The following is a 16,074-nucleotide window of genomic DNA, read 5'->3' on the forward strand; positions in this document are numbered from 1 at the left end:
TCAAAATTCTTCAAAACAGATGTGATTTTGAGGGGAATTCTGTGCCCAGCAGATGCTTTTTTTCCTATAAGTAATGAACCAAGAGTTAGCTGATTTTTTTCAAAGGTCACCATCTCCAGTAGTTCCATTTTAGCTCTCATGTGATCTCCACGGCACCATCATTCCTTTGTCACCACAGAGGCACTGAGTGGGAATGGTGAGGAGCAGACTGGGCTGTAGCCCCGCTATGAGAAGTACCTCTTTGCAGCTGGGTAGAGGAACAACAGTATTTGCCACTCCCCATCATAATCCTGGTTTCGTGCATCTCACACGACCTTTTAATAATAGGCTTAAATTGCAGAAAGGGAGGTTTAGGTGGGGAAAGAGAGGGAAAAAAGAAAAAAAAAAAAGTGTCTTGTGACAAGGATAGAAAAATCTGGGCTACACTATTAGATGAGGCTGCAGAAACTCCCTCACCAGAGGTTTCATGACCAGTTTAAACAAACATCTGCCAGAAATTGTTTAGATACGCCGACTGCGTTTGGGGGCAGGGGATTACCTGGACATTCTTCAAAATCTCTTCCTGCCCTTTCTAGTATGATCAGAAATGACAAGGTAAAACTACAGCACAAAGTCTCACCCAAGGACAGAACTTCATGGTGCTTCCCACCGCCCTTTCCCACACACAACACAGGCAGATAGGCGGTGAGCGCTCTGTCATCAGGCACAGGAGGGAGAAGGGACCGGGGTGGGTAAGATGACAAAAGGCACGTCAGTTCCCTTTCTGGTTAACTCAACATTTTCACTGGAAGCAAACACTACCGTTGGCACCATTCAAGTGAATTATAAGATCTTCAGGGCTCCAATGTGTCTGTTCAGCTCAACACCACCTTAATCTTACCTGTTACTCTGCTTACGCGCACAACACAAAACATTCATAACAATTACCACCACAACAGCTAATTCTTGCCATACAAGAATTACAGACAAACATTCTGGGAACCCTCAGCTTCAGAGTAGCATGTGATCAAAAACTGCTACAAATAAAGCTCCGCTGTGGAGAATACTGCAAAGAATAAAGATAAAGCCTCCGTCTGACATGTCACTGTTTTCCACAGCATTGTCCCGTCCACCACTACAAACTCTCTATGAGAATCCCTTCTTTCAGTGAAATGACAGCTCATGCTACCTGTGCTGTACAGACCCGCTCTCGCCATAGGAGCAGTCTGCTGCAAACTCCGCTCTGCCTTTAGGCTGTAATTATTTCGGCATAACTCCACCCTCCCACTGCAATACTACTTCTTTGTTTAATTACTTTGTGAAGCCCTGGCTTATCACACAGATTTTCAATTAAACTAAAAGCAATAAAAACCTATTTCAAATTGTTCACTTATTGTGCTTGAATCACACGCACTTAACAAAATGCTTTGATGGAGTCCTCACTTAACACTCCTTCTGTCTCAGTGACCTTGGAGTTACTGAACATCTGTTTCACCCTTATCTCACACTGAAATATTTTAGACAGATGTAGCTATAAAAAGTCATTGACCTCAAAATTCAAGCCCTTAATTCAATTATTTCTATGAAACCTATAGTTTGTGCGTAATTAAGTTAGAAAGAAATGTGGTCACATACTGATATTTTTTAACACTCCTGGCAGAGGGGAACTCTTATCAAGAGAGCTCCTACAAAAAGCCACAGTAACCTGAAGACTGGAAATTTCAATGCCAATCAAACTCCCTACCCCAGAGAAAGAAAAAGCCATCTGAACCTATTATTGTGCAAAACCAAAGGGGTCTCCTGCATGCCTTTGATCATCTGCATGTCTTAATTCCTTTTTCCCATCCTTTTGTTCCTCATAGGTGCACTGGACTAAATTGAAGGGAACAATCTGTTACTAATTACTCAGGTTTACTCTGTGCTCTCCTCCCAGCACAGCTGAAGGGGAATGTGTGTGCAAGGAGCATCATCACAGCGACCAGAAAGAACTGGAAACAAACCTCTAGCACTACAGGCACACTGCTCCCGAGTCCCTTCACATCACCATCCCTGCCTCCCAGTTTCACGCAGCCTCCCACAGCAGCCCAGGCATGGGTAGCCTCCCTCCTTCCACCAGCATCTACTGGTTCTCTGTAGCCCTAAATTGTCCCTTTATGCTAATTGCAAAGTTAGCAAGAGTAGGACAAGCTGCTGGTAACAGACATGTGTTTTCACCAAGCTGGACACCCTGCTCCCGGATTTCATCAGCTGGGTTCCTGCTTCCTGAACCACAAGTGCCTCAATAAGTTTTATTGCTGGGGATGACAGAGTGGGACTAGGGATGATCTCATGTTGCCTGTGCTCCACTCAAGAGAACTACATTTCTTCATGGCATCATACTTGGCACTCAATTGCCTCCTAAAATAGAGGTAGAGCAAAGCACTTAAAATCAGGTAATCATTCTTCCATATCTCTGGCACTGGCTCACCACCTCTTAGGGACTGAAATTGCTTCCACAAAAGTAATGAGAGTTCTGCCATTAATTCAAGTGGCAACAGAATCAGCCTTGGCAATAGATTTTCCCTGCCATTAATAAAGTCAGCTATTCTTTTTACTACCGCGTATGTTCACAAACACACGTACTCAGGCAAAAAGTCATGTCGATGCCCTTGGCATTGGATGCACAGTCATTTTGTAATGCTTCACACGAAACAACTACCTGTTCAGTGTGCAGTTGTGCAGTTACTTTTTTTTTTTTTTTTTTTTCAGTTTACATCATCTTTACCCTTTCCTGAAACCTAAAATTGGATACTTACTGATGCCAACAGCTGTAATAAGTTTAATTGCAAGTTCTGGGATTTCACATTGCATAAAGAAAGGTTCCAAAATGTAACGTCCAAATGCCAACGATATCACTGCTGTGGCAGCAGGGCTAGAGTAAAAACAACAACAAAAGTAAATCACAAAATTAATCTGCAATAGTACATAGATAATATTCTCATGGGATCATGCTGCAACTTTACTATCACAGAACTGTGAACCGTACTTAATTTTAATGCCTGCTTGTAACTATGCTGCCATGTGCCATGATTTCTGAATGTGGTAGGAAACCACAAGCAGTTTAACTTTGCTCAGCATTTCTGAACTTGGCAGCAATGCTTCTTACCAGGATCGCTCTTACAAATTCCATGTTGTGAAGCAGCCGTAAACAGAGAGGATAAGTATCAATAGAAATCTTCATTCACTCGCTTGAAGTGGACATGTCCAGAATTAGAATATAAGCGCAAAACCCTGAGGAAATGTTTTTGAAGACTGAATTTTAGTGGCTGGATATCTCTCACCCCTCAGAGAGAGAAGTAAATGAATTTCAATCAAGCTGAGAATTCTGCTTTACTTAAATAAGTATCCAAAACCTACCCATCTGTTATTAAAACCTGAGACAAAGCAAAAAATGAATGAAAATGGGATTTCCTAAAATGCAAACAGACTTTCTTCCTGTTATTGACTAACAACTTCATAGCACTGCAAGTCAGAGCAAAAATCCTCGAAGTACAGAAAGCACCTACCATGAAACCAAGAAATGTGAAGAAGGGCATGCAGGTGTTGGTTGCATTTGCAAACTTGGAACAGTCATAATATTTGTACAGCCTTTCTCTCTGAGACAAGCTAAATGTTTGCCAGAAGCCTTAGCACTGACACACATTTACAGCAAACTGCCCTGTGCCTCAGTTCAGACACTGCCTGCATAGTACAGTTCCAGTGGTCTGTTCACGTTTGGTTTAGGAGGACACTTTCACCCTTCCTAGCACAACTGGTGGCATCTGTGCTTCGTCACATGCTCACTCACAACAAGGACAAAAGGGCATATGACTCTGTCTGAAAGGATTTTTGAGTCAAACAAGAGTCCATGCAAATTTCTTGTGAAAAACTCTACAGCATTCAATAAAATAATGCCTCACCTCACAGAATTTTAATAAAAATGTAGTTGCTAAAAATGCTATGGAACAGCATAAAAATTCCGCAGAGAAGTTATTATTCTCCATCAAATGATAAAAGACTTTTCCACGAGAGAGTTTCACCCTGGAAACAAAACCCACTTTCTTAGCGTTGTGACTCAACCAAAATGTCACACATTGCACTGGGTCCAACTGCAGAACAGTAAAGAACAGAAGCATCTTCCTCAGAAAGTTTCTGTGTGGACAAGTGAGGGCTGCTGCCTGCGCGTCCCCCACGCATGAGGACTGTTCCTTTCACTGGCCAACAACTGTCTTTGCAACTCTTGCCTTCGCCCAGGGACTGAGCGTCCTCTGCATTGGATATACAGGCATTTACTGACTTTACCTTGGTGCGATATTTCTAATTTTCATAAGATCATCACCAGGCTTCCAGCTTCTAAATGCTGCAGCCTGCCAAAAGTAGTTTGAAGCGTCCTAGATCAGATGAAAGATCAGATCTTTGGAGCTTTCCCAAAGAGTTTTCTTCAATCCCAGCTCCTTGGATTTTTCCCTCGCATTTTAAGAAAGGCCTTTTTAAAGAGGCGGTCTCTGCTATCCACACCACTGTTTTTAAAAGGAACGGTTTATGTTTTTTGAAGGAATGGGGTATTTTCCTTTTGCCTGCAGACAGGCTGGCAGCCCCCTAAAAGCTGTGTGTTCAGGAGCAGGCAGAAAAGCACGTTAGCAGCTTTCATTGAAGGGCAAGGAGCACAAAAATCCCCTGGGAAAGGAGCAGGTACAGTGGCCCAGCACATGCCACAGGCGAGCCAGGCGCGTGGCAGCACAGTCTCACCCAACCTGTGTCTAGCAACTGCCATAGCTGAGCAGTGCAGTGCATTCACACAGCCGTCTTTATTTGTTTGAGAACAAAAAAAGTGTTTTTCTTTTTTTTCCTCTCTCTCTTTTTTTTTTTTTTTTTTTTTTTTTTTTTTTTTTTTTTTTTTTTTTTTTCCGAGGTAGTAATAAACCTGCAACCTGACTTTTGGGGAGAAAAGTTCCTACTTACACCGGATGAGGAGCAGCACAGTGTAAGGCACATCTAAGCAGCACGTGAGGCTGGCACAGTTTCATCAGTATGTGGGCAGAGTTTAAGTGTCTCCTAACTGTAAAATAGTGGCTGAAAAGATATATAAGAGCCAGAAATGTTAATTTTGGTTGCAGCTGCTCCACAAGCCCATGGGTGTGATAATCCTGCAATCATTCAGAGAAAAAAAAACGGCTTCACTGAGAAGCTTATGTGCAACTTCACCTACCAAAAAAACCTCCTAGATACATATTAGGTCTCAGCTTCTTTGATAGCAGCAGCCAATTAGTTTACTGGTGCAGGAGTCCGATATAAAATTCTACACAGAGTTTCGGCAGCACGGGTCTGATCATCGCAAGTTATAACAAGTATGCTTCCCTTGCTGCCTCTCAAATTTGACAATTAAAGAATCCACTGATGTTTCTTCCCGTGCAAGATGATTATTTTCTGGGTGTGGGGCAGATCATGATGACTAAGAGCGTTTTCATGACACCCCTAGGACACTGTCATATGTAAAAAAAAAGAAAAAAAAAAAGAAAAAAAAATTTAGCGAGGAGAGGAACTTACGAAGCCTGGTTTCTTGTGGGTGTCTGTGCCTAGGTCGGTGAGGTCTCCCTGCCTAGCAAGGTGCAGGTTAAGAGGGGGATTTCTAACACTGCTCTGTTCTGTCGATTTTGTGATGTGCAATGATAGAGCTGCGTTTGCAGCACTGCACTTCTCACTGTGAAAACAGAGGTCTAATTTCTCTGTCTGGTCTTCCTTTTTGGTAAAAATTTAATACAGTTAAGACATCTGCTCTTTCATCACATTTGATGGAAATCAAGCAGTTAAAGTTTGCGTATGGGTGGGGAGGATGTAAGGGACCATCTGACCTACACAATTATTTCCTCCGGAAATAATATAAGGATTTATGGATTCATAATGACTCAGCAGTGTCAGTGCTTTTAGACAGTCTATGCTAGAACTTGTCAATATTATGTAAACATAGTTGTGATTTGAAATGAAGCTTGTGCTTTGGTGACTAATTTGCTGATTGCGGAAGAGGGGAAAGGAGTGCTAACTAGCCTGCAGCAGGAAGGCAGCATTCCCGAAGTCTTTTTGCATAAGTGAGTTGCCCTGCTGTACATATGAGCAGCTCTCCAGCCTCAGCAATACTCAAAAAAAAAAAAAAAAAAAAAAAAAAAAGAAAGAAATTTGAAAATTTTAAAGGCCATATTTCAGTTTGATACAAAGATCCATTTACACGATTACACGATGAAAATTTATTTGTGATGGATTTGGCATCTTCATACTGTAATTCACCTCTACGATGTCAAGGGCTGCATAAGTGACAGGCTTACACACCAAAACAATACTTTGGGAATTTTAGATATGTATGGACTTCATGTTGCTTTATTTGGCCAGCTAGTGCTTTTCATAGTAATGAAGAATTAAGTTCTCCAGTACCCTACAAAAACAAAAAATAGGGACCTGAGCTGTCATATAAAGAGTATCTGGCGCCCACAAATCTGAAAACTACTGGGCAATAGCTTCCACCAAGAGTTATTCCTCTATCCACAGACAAGAGCAACCACTCCAAAAGCTAGTGCCAAGGCTGAGAAAATGTAAAGGTAACTTTCCCTCTTCCATGATACTATATATAGGTATGGGTATTAGCATCATTAGTGACATGATTGGATACAGTAAGCTTAGCAAAATTAAAGCAAGGAGCTAAACTTGTGCTGCAGGCAGTTTTCTTAGGATCATTTTTTCACCCATGCATGCATAGATGTCTTCATGAATGTTTCAATGCTGGCGAGCGAAACAGCACTGTTAAATTCTCTGAAGCAACCATACTAAAAGAACACAGTTAATGGATCAAGGTACATTTGCTTAGTTTTGCCCATCATGTAATGGTGATAATTTTTTTATGATCAAAAAGTGTATTGCCATCAGAAAAGGAATGCAGAAAAGCCGTGATCCACTTACCGAATGATGAGTAATTCAACCCAGACTCTCACAAAAGCAGGTAATGGGCCAAAGGCCTCCAGGATATAGGTGTAGTGGCCACCAGATTTCTTAATGCAGGTTCCTAGTTCAGCATAGCAGAGGGCACCTGTGAGAATTCAACCGTGACATCACAGGAGATATCCAGAAACACCTTTCAAAACACTTATAAGCTAAACAATGGAGCTGCCATGGTATCACAACTACTCGATATATTTGAGCCATTTTTTTTCAAGCAATTTTGTTTTAATTCATTCAGCTAGACTTGCAGTTAACCCAACTGTACATACATACAGTCACATTTACGTGTAAAACCACTGAACAAACTATTAGCTATCAGCACATTTCATTATCCGTCCGTATCCTGTGAACAGGGACAACAAAATGCTGTGTCACGCCAGCTACCCCGGCTCCCCAGCCAGCCTGACTGTGCAGTTAGTTACATGAAAGCCTTCTGACACGTTTGCTTCTTATCAGATGACGATCAGCTCCTTTCAGCCTTAGAGATGCCTGGCTCAGCCACTAAAGAAAAGCCTGAAAACTGTGTTACCTCTCCTTAGCCACGGGCAAAGCAATCACTGGCCAAAATTTGGAAGCAGGAATTGCAGATTAAGAGTTTTCCTCAATAATACTCCCAACACCTTCAATAAAAAATGCGGAGGATGGCTTAGCCCTGGCTTTTCACCACTGGTGCAGTGTGGCTGTGTACTACTAATACAATGAAAGCTCATTTCTGCATTGCCTTAAATACAGACCACTTCATGCTTTCAATGCATGAGGCTTATTTCATGCTTCGGTGCATTTACACTGACTAAAATAAAACCCAAATTGTCATCATGTTGCTACATTAGTTCATGTAGAAGGGCTTTGGTCCCCTTTGGAGCAAGCACTGGTGGCATTTCCAGCTCTCACAAAGCTCCCCAAGGCTGCTGCCAGCACAACGCCTGGCCTCTGCCACCACGGAGCAGGCAGCAGCACGCTACAGGGATGAGGACCTGCCAGAAGCCTTCTTCACCCGTGCACCATCTGCTACTGATGCTTAATGAGCCATCACCCAGTCACAAAGCCAGGGGATTCTTAGCTCCACAGGTGGGCCCCATCGATAGAGAAGTGTACCACATTCAATAGATGTAGGCAGCCCTTTTAGAAGAGTCTGGGAAGCCAGATGAAAACAGGAATAAAGTTTGTAAATACCACATCACATAAAGTTAAGATCAGCAACATATATGAACTCTTTTCAGCTCTGCTCCCTGCGTGCTTTTATGCTGCAGCACTTTAAAGATGAAAACTACAGTTGTCAAAACCACCTAAACTGTACAAGCCCATTAAAGCTGTACCGCATTACGACAAATTCCATCCTTGTTCATTTGCTTTGTTTGGGGCTTCACAAAAATGTGGCAGCTTTTATCTGCTGTTCTTCAGCTTACCCGAAAATGTACTTCAAGGAATTCTTACAGCCATATTAAAAAAAACCCCAATGATGGGTTTTCTCTTGCCAGCCTCTCCTGTTGAGGTTCAGAATGAAATGAAATTGTGTTTTAATACATGCTAAACACACAGTCTCAGCAAGACCTTAAGTAATCTTTGCATGTGATTTTTACTTTAATTAAGTCACGCAGGGAATTAACACCACCCATGGCATAAAAAAATACAGAAAAAATAACTGTAACAAGTCTATTCAGAGAAAGAGTATCTTTTGCTGGACCAGATTACACAGTTCTTCATGTCCTGAGATCTGGAAAATGACCTAGAAAAGCTGTCTGATAAAAAAGATACTTTTTAAATTATTTTTTTTTTTTTTTTTTTGTATAGACGTTACTTCACAGCTAGAAAACTACTACTATTAAAGTTAAAGCTAAAAATGCAATGCTTAAGCGAATTCGGTTTTGACTACATCTAGAGACCAGGGTCTTCTGACAGGGTTACAAATTGTATCTGAGGTCTTTCTTTGCAGGGGAATTTTGGTTACAGGCAGGACTTCCTTGTCTGTACAACAGATCATGCTGCACATTGTACCAATGCATTTAACATTTGACCAACACGGGTCCTAACTTGCTTGCACGGTCTGTTGGGCTTGGGTGGGCTCAGCCTGGAAACAGCCCCTGCTCCTTTTAAGCTCAGAGCCAATTCACACAGGGTGTCATTTGCATGTTCCACCTATTAAGCAGACACGTGTTAGCCCGTGTTTGTCCTCTTCACTTCCTGCCAGAAAACAACTTGTTTCTGTTTTAAATAAAGCCAATATTCATGTTAGTTCTTCAGCTTCTTTGAGATTAGTTCATTAAGTAGGTCAATGAACCCTCTGTCCCACAGAGGCCAGGGTGGGGTTTGCCACTCTGAATGGGGGCTTTGTGTACGGAACAAATAAACTGGCATTCTTCAGAAGTTAACACTTCAAAAATACATGAAATTAGTAAAAACTGTAACAATAGGCGGGCCAGCAATAAAACTTGCATTACAGACCTGTTTCCATCACCCTGTGTTTTGCAGCGCAGCCTTTCAAAGCAACATCTTGAACAAGGAACAAAGTAAAGAGCAGTCATACAAGACGGGGGGGGGGGGGGGGGGGGGGGGGGGAGGGTGGAGGGGGGGGTGTGTTACTGTCATTATTTTGCTCCTGTTCATGCCAATACAGTTTATGTCCGGGGGGAATTGCTCCGCTCAGACCTTGCTCTAGCCTCTTGGGAACTAAATCAAGCTGCCTAAACATTTTGCTGGTGTTTGAGTGAAGCGCCCCAGACCCGCCAGGGGCCTTACAAGCAAACCATAAACTAACTCTTACAGGCAGAAGAAAAACATTATATGTACAGCACATTGTACGGCATAAACCAGACATTTATTAGGGAGCCATATAAAACAATAATTTATGCTTCCGATCTTTACCGAGCAGGCAGCAGGGGGACGGGGGCTGCATACCTCTGCGCCCTCCACACAACCTATCAGACAGCAAAGCCCTTCCATAGCCCCATTGGTCCTGGGCTCCACGCCGTGCCTTGCTATCCAATGGCAAAATCTGACAAATAACAGCAATAATCCACCGGCCACCCCTCTACACCAATTAGAAACTTGTCAGGGACTTACCGAAGAGGGAGAGGATACCACAAGCTGTCCAGACAGTCAAGGACATGCCCACGCTGCCTGTGTTCTTCAGGATGCCTTTGGGAGAGATGAAGATGCCAGCTCCAATGATAGTGCCAATTATGATGGATATCCCCCTCAAAAGTGTCACTTTCTTCTTCAGCACAACTTTTCCCTCCTGGGCTGGCTGCTCGCTGTCCATAGAGGGCAACCTGCCATTAGCTTGCCCCTGCAAGTAGCTCCCATTAGAGACCGTGGTTACAGCAGCTTTCCTAACCATGCTACAGTGCCACCAGCACACCGACAGCAAGCGCAGGCAGAAAAGTTTTCAGCAGAAACTCAAGGGTGGTAGTGGTTTTGTTTTTTTTTCCTCTCTGTGTAGCCAACTACTTAGCCTCCTCCTCTGCCCTCTCTTATCTTTCCAGCTGCTCCTACACACAGGTAGCAAGCTCCTAAAGTGTATTTGAGCCTTTTCTGTGATCTGAGCACTGCTCAGGAACACCTGCGCTTTCACACTGCGAGCTGGTACTGCCCTATCATTGGAAACCAGCTCGGCTTCCGCGTGGACTTGTATTTAAGCTCTTGTCATACCAAGTTACTCCAGCTGAATGATGATGCAAATTCTCCAGGTTTGCATCAGCCATTTGAGAAACCTCTGGCATTACTCAGCATTTCTTTTTTTTTTTTTTTTTTCCCCCCTTTCTTTTTTTCTTTTTAAACAGTAGTGGCATGTTGCACAACTGACCTGGGGGTAGTGGGAAGAACAAAGCACTCGCAAGCAAACCCAGCCAATCAAGCTGAGCACATCACCCTCGGTACCCCGAGACACACTCCCAATTTTTTTTTTTTTTTAAAGCAACCAAAAGGAGCCAGAAACAAAAGCCTGTCTAAACACAAAGCTCGTCAGAGCGCAAGGGGAAAAGAAATCAAACAGGATACGTCATCCCTGGGTCTAATCCAATTTCTGTCTTGAAAAACTCTTCTTAACGAAAGTTAAGTTTGCAGGGCTTAGCTTGTGTCGCACTTGATCAGCCTCTCTCCCATCTACGTTACTTACCTGGAAATCTCTATAGGGACCTGTCCCTACCTAAAGAATACATACAACCCCCTCGTTACGCCGAGTTGCCTAGCAACACACCCAAACCAGCCTAATGAAAACCTGGGGTTACTTCCACAGTACAGTAATGTTCATACACGCAGTGTGTTTCTAGGATGTCGGTAAGCAACGCCACAACACTTCCTCTTAAGAAATACTACTAACATTTACAGCCACCTCGCATGTGTGATCTGGCAGAGGGCAGACAACACCCCAGAGCACAAGATCTCCAGCGGCTCAGGAATCAGAAAGGGCTTTTTGTGTTATCCTAGAGCTTCACTGACCAGATAAACAGGTAATCAGATACATAAATACTTTTGTTTCGTGATCTGATCGTTTCAATTCAAACCTGAGAAATTAAACTGTTAAGAAGAGGAGCATTCGAATAAAACAGCAAAAATCAATCGCCTTCAAGCACTTGTAACTTAATCAAGGGACAGCCTGTGCAATATACGCCAAAGGGGAAAAATCCTTCACAGCATAACTATTGCAGCTGCTCGTGGCTTCAGATTAGATCAGTGCAAAGAGAAATTATTACTGCAGTTACTGCTCTTACAGCTACTGCTTAATTAGGACCTAGGATTGAGGGGGGAAAAAAAGATAGCAGTTAAAGCATTTGATCATTTCACAAGCAGGCACTGAGCTCTGAGCACTACTGTGCTTTCAAATTTATGTGAGAAAGAGGAGATCCTGGAGTATCATCAACACATGGCAGTTGTAAAACTTCAGTGTTTTTAAAGCCTCGTGTTTGCAGTTATAACTCACCTGTAATAATTTGCACTGAGATAAAAGAAGGCATAAAAAAATCTTATCTGGTTTAAATGCACACAGGTAAAACTGAAGTGATTGCAGCTTTTGACTACACGCAGGTAGTGCTTGCCTATTTTCTGAACACATCCTACCCCTCCCTCTGCTGATGTGTGTAGCAGCTGATCCCTCACCTCTCCCTACAGTTCATGCTCCTGTTGTCACTGCATCGTGTGCCCAACATCTCGGGGAAGCGAGTGCTCCTCCAGCTCATGCCATAGGTGACTGCACAGACCGCCCACGGGCAGGACCTCCTCTGGTCACCGTACAGTCCAAACCAAACCGATTTTCACAGCATCAGTTACGTGCAAAGCCACGAGTAGGTGGTGTGCTATGCAGAATTGTTTTCCCCTGATGTACATTTCATAGGCTGCCCCCCCCCCCCCAAAAAAAAAAAAAAAAGATTATAAATGAAGTAACCAACTAGATGAATCAGACCAGGAAAAAGCATTAACCACAGAACTGGGTTGGGCTGATGACCTTTATTTTAATTTTCAAAGGCTATTTAATGAAGAAGCACATGACATCTTAAGACATCTAATACTTTAAGGTAATCACTCTTAACTAATGCTTATCCTTTATTTACACATGAAGATGGTTCCAAGATCAAACCAGAAGCCCAGTAAACCTCCCAGACAATCCTGAGGCAGCTCCCAGCAATCTAGCTGTCCGCATCAGCTGTTCAGTAAAAACACTGGACAGTAGAATAGCTTTCAAATTTCATTTGACCACTAGCCAGAAGGACACATGTTTGCCCCTTGGACATAGTTATTAACACTCCCACACAGTGAAAAGGGTGCTTGCTTTTTCTGTGGTATAGGGATAACATGCACGCAAAGCTTAGGACCATGTGAAATTTCTAAGGTGGGAACTAAGGAAAGCTGGATGCAGAAAATTCTTTTCCTAAATACTCACAGCTTGCTAGTGAGCACGCTATTTGTAGCCTTTCCCATGAGTACTGTTGTATACACTGTTTCTCAATGCTATCCACTAAGAATAAACAAAAAAATAGGAGCACTTTTTCTCCTTTGAGTTCAAGCTTACCTCCAGTTATCACTTCTACCCATCATAAGGAATACTTGTTTGACGTTAGGGGAATATTTGTTATATTCGGAAATTTCACAAGAATCCTCCATCATCTAAGCCCAGTCCCAAGGAGAGCATGAAGCAGGAAAAGGCACATCACTGCCTGCTTCCCCCATTACACAGCATACTCACAAAATCTGTTCTGATTACCTGTAGCCCACCAACCACTTTCATTTGAATTATTCATCACAGAGCAAGGACTGCGGTATCACTATGCAACCGCAACACACAATGCTCCCTGTCTTTTCAGAGAGCTCTTCTGAAAGCGCAGGGCTTAACCTGTACAACACTCAGAACAGCCCTGTTCTTCCATAAAAACCCACCCTGAAGACAGAACAAAAAGGTATAAGGTGCAATTTTCTTTACTCCGATGAAATTATTTGAAGCAATATTTCTAAAAATGATGCTCTGAAAATAAACCCTCAGCCTCTAATAGTAGCTGGCACTGTGCACAGCCTTTTATTATTTCTCTCTGGATGTGTGGTTGGGTTTTTTTCCCCCAATTCATAGATGTTTTCTCCGGAACAAACATTTTAGAGCATAACCGACATTGTCACTGTGAAATGGTTTCCTTTTGCATTTCACCATCAGCCTTGGACTACCTATCCACAGCCTGTCCTCCGACACCTACACCCTGCAAAGGGCTAAAGCACTGGCCGAAGGCATCAGCTCCCCGTGCTGGTTGCCCGCTGCCATGGGTGGGCTCTGGCCACCAGGACTGGCTGCGCTGCTGGGACCTTTCATGGTGTGTGTCTAACACAACCTTCACAACATTTCTGCCTGCTGCACTGCACTACTCCAGCAAATTAAAAACTCGAGCATCACGGGGAATAATGATACTACAGGTATCACGTACATACACACACACACACATATATACACAATAATGATACAGGCTGAACATGCCTGGTACAGGGGCGCCCCTGCTTTTCTGCACTTGTAGAGCTGGGGCCAAATATCTGGACACAGTTGTATCTCCAAAGCAGCTACAGTTTTGACATTTCCCCTGAAGAATGCTATGAACACACACACACAGCATTCCCCTTTATGGGAACACTACAACACACGCACAGCAAAGTCAAGGATCGAAAACTCAAGCCTGGACTTGAGTTTCAACTTCCCAAGCCCACAAAACCTCCTTAATTTCTACGTGTAGCGAGCATACCTTGACAATCCTTCCAGGCATTTGTATATCAGCTTATGGCATCAAACAAATCCAGAGTCAGAAGCCAAGCCTCCAGGCCACACACTGCCACACTGACTGGAGACGTGGGAATAAAAAGGAAGCATATAAAGACTGAAGAGGCGAGGAAAGCCCCAGACTCTTTTGTGTGGGTGGCATGGCATGAAAAATTGTTTAGAAAATTAAGCTGTCGCCTCTGTATAACGCAGAGTTGTTTGTGAGCCTCGGAAAGTAGCCCAGTAGGAAGGCAGCAGTCTGGTGTCAAATGTCAAAGGAGAACAAAATACTTAAATGTATTTATTTCATATAGATAATCTAGCACTGGAAAGTTTTGACTGGGAATTTTCAGCTCCTTTTGTACTGTTAAGAAATAGTTTAGCTAGCGTTGGGGGGCGGGGGGGAATAATCTGTAAGCAATTTAAGAACTAAGGTGTCATTGTGAATTAAATGAGAATAGGATCATTGTGAAGTATAGAAAAATCTCAGTAGACAGGGATACTTTTTTAAGTTATAATGCAAACTGAGAACTCTGACAAGTCTAAAACAGTTTGTTGTTGTCTGTACTACAGGTCAAAGCTTTAGTTAAAAACGGAATTACTAAGAATGTTGGGGGAGTGTTATTTTGTAGTCAGAGACTCACAAATTACTTGCTTAATTATTTCGCATTCCGCTTTGTGCCAGATACAAAGAAGATATTTAGAAGAAAAACAAAAAATGAGAAGGAATGAAATACACATCCATCTTAGAGGCTTTAAAAATGAGACAAAATCCTATAAGAAATCCAAAAGCAATTCAAATGTTATTTCTCATATTTTCAGTAAAAACCTTCCAACAAAATGCCTATGCAGTCAACAAACAGAAATCTGGTTCCAAGAAGACCACAGACAATGACAGCAGTTTAGAAGGCAAATACTTCGGAAAGTTTCCTCATCTCCAGTTTGCTGATAGGTGCCAGTCAATTTTCAGCTGAAAAAAAGAAAAAAAAGGGATTTCAGAAATCCCTTCTATTTTTCTCACTATTACAGCTTTATTTCAAAAGGCATGATGATTTCAGCTGAGTGGTTTGACATTTTTATAATATTTTTGATTTTATTTTTTTTTTTTTTTAGCAGACAAGAATCATTAACGCCTGGTACCAAGCAAGAAAACTCCACATGAGAGAAAGCCAATTCTTACCGAAGCCCTGTGTATCTGAAAACATGATTGTGTTTTATACTGTCTCATTTTTCATATTCAAGATATATGCAGCTATAACCTAAGCAATGCTGTACATAAATATTATTCTTGAGTTTTCTGTGTGTTTCTCATCAGAAGGATGACACAATTTTCAGTCACTGTTATTGTTCCTCAGCTTTTGGATGCAAACACTGAGATACCCCATGGCTTTCAAGAAAACAAGACCTCAGGGTAAATTTCTGTCAAAGCTGCATGTGCCAGATACCTGGCACAATGGCAAGATTGCTGTCTGCTTCAGGGAGTCAGGATTTTACCTGAGCAGTCTCAGGCTAGGCTGGGCATGTGAACAGAATTAATCAGCACTTCTGAAAAAAATCAGTATTTCTAAAAAAAATCAAGATAAAGACAGAATTAGCACCCAGAATCTGTTTTTTTTCCCTAGCTTATTTCTCCATTTTCCTGATGAATACTCTTCACACTAGATAGAAAGCTTATAATGTGAAGAATCCATACAACAGCTGCCTAGATTATCAAATTTAGGCTTGGCTATTTAATTACTCTTTATTCGTTTTTATTGTAATTTCCATATAACTTATACAGTATCATGTATACAAGAAACAGGACCCTGGGACATTGGCCTTACTCTTCTATTCAGCCAGGTGCTGTACTTTGTGTCAACCATGTT

The 16,074-nt window shown here is 42.2% G+C and overlaps 1 protein-coding gene and 1 long non-coding RNA gene across 4 annotated transcripts in view; one reads left to right on the plus strand and one right to left on the minus strand.

Moving 5' to 3' along the window:
* The window catches only part of SLC7A11 (solute carrier family 7 member 11), a 242,637-nt gene that overhangs the window by 50,701 nt on the left and 175,862 nt on the right, over positions 1-16,074 (minus strand). The window contains exons 5-8 of one of the 2 annotated variants that reach the window (XM_055719310.1): positions 14,196-15,179; positions 10,045-10,270; positions 6,946-7,072; positions 2,775-2,890 (exon numbers count right to left, since the gene is read on the minus strand). In XM_055719310.1, coding sequence (XP_055575285.1) covers positions 2,775-2,890; positions 6,946-7,072; positions 10,045-10,270; positions 14,196-14,216 — 490 coding nt within the window. In that variant the 5' untranslated portion in view covers positions 14,217-15,179. Of the gene's footprint in view, positions 1-2,774; positions 2,891-6,945; positions 7,073-10,044; positions 11,138-14,195; positions 15,180-16,074 lie in introns of those variants that run through there. The other variant, XM_005439178.3, reaches the window with a different exon arrangement.
* On the plus strand, positions 11,132-15,501 carry LOC129736684 (uncharacterized). Of its 2 annotated transcripts, XR_008733680.1 has the most exons (3): positions 11,132-11,432; positions 12,445-12,494; positions 15,323-15,501. It is a non-coding gene; the product is annotated as an uncharacterized LOC129736684 (long non-coding RNA). The 2 variants fall into 2 exon arrangements; XR_008733677.1 differs by lacking the exon at positions 12,445-12,494 and having other exon boundaries at positions 11,147-11,432.

The sequence above is a fragment of the Falco cherrug genome, chromosome 1 (assembly GCF_023634085.1).
Source record: "Falco cherrug isolate bFalChe1 chromosome 1, bFalChe1.pri, whole genome shotgun sequence".
Lineage (NCBI taxonomy): Eukaryota > Metazoa > Chordata > Aves > Falconiformes > Falconidae > Falco > Falco cherrug.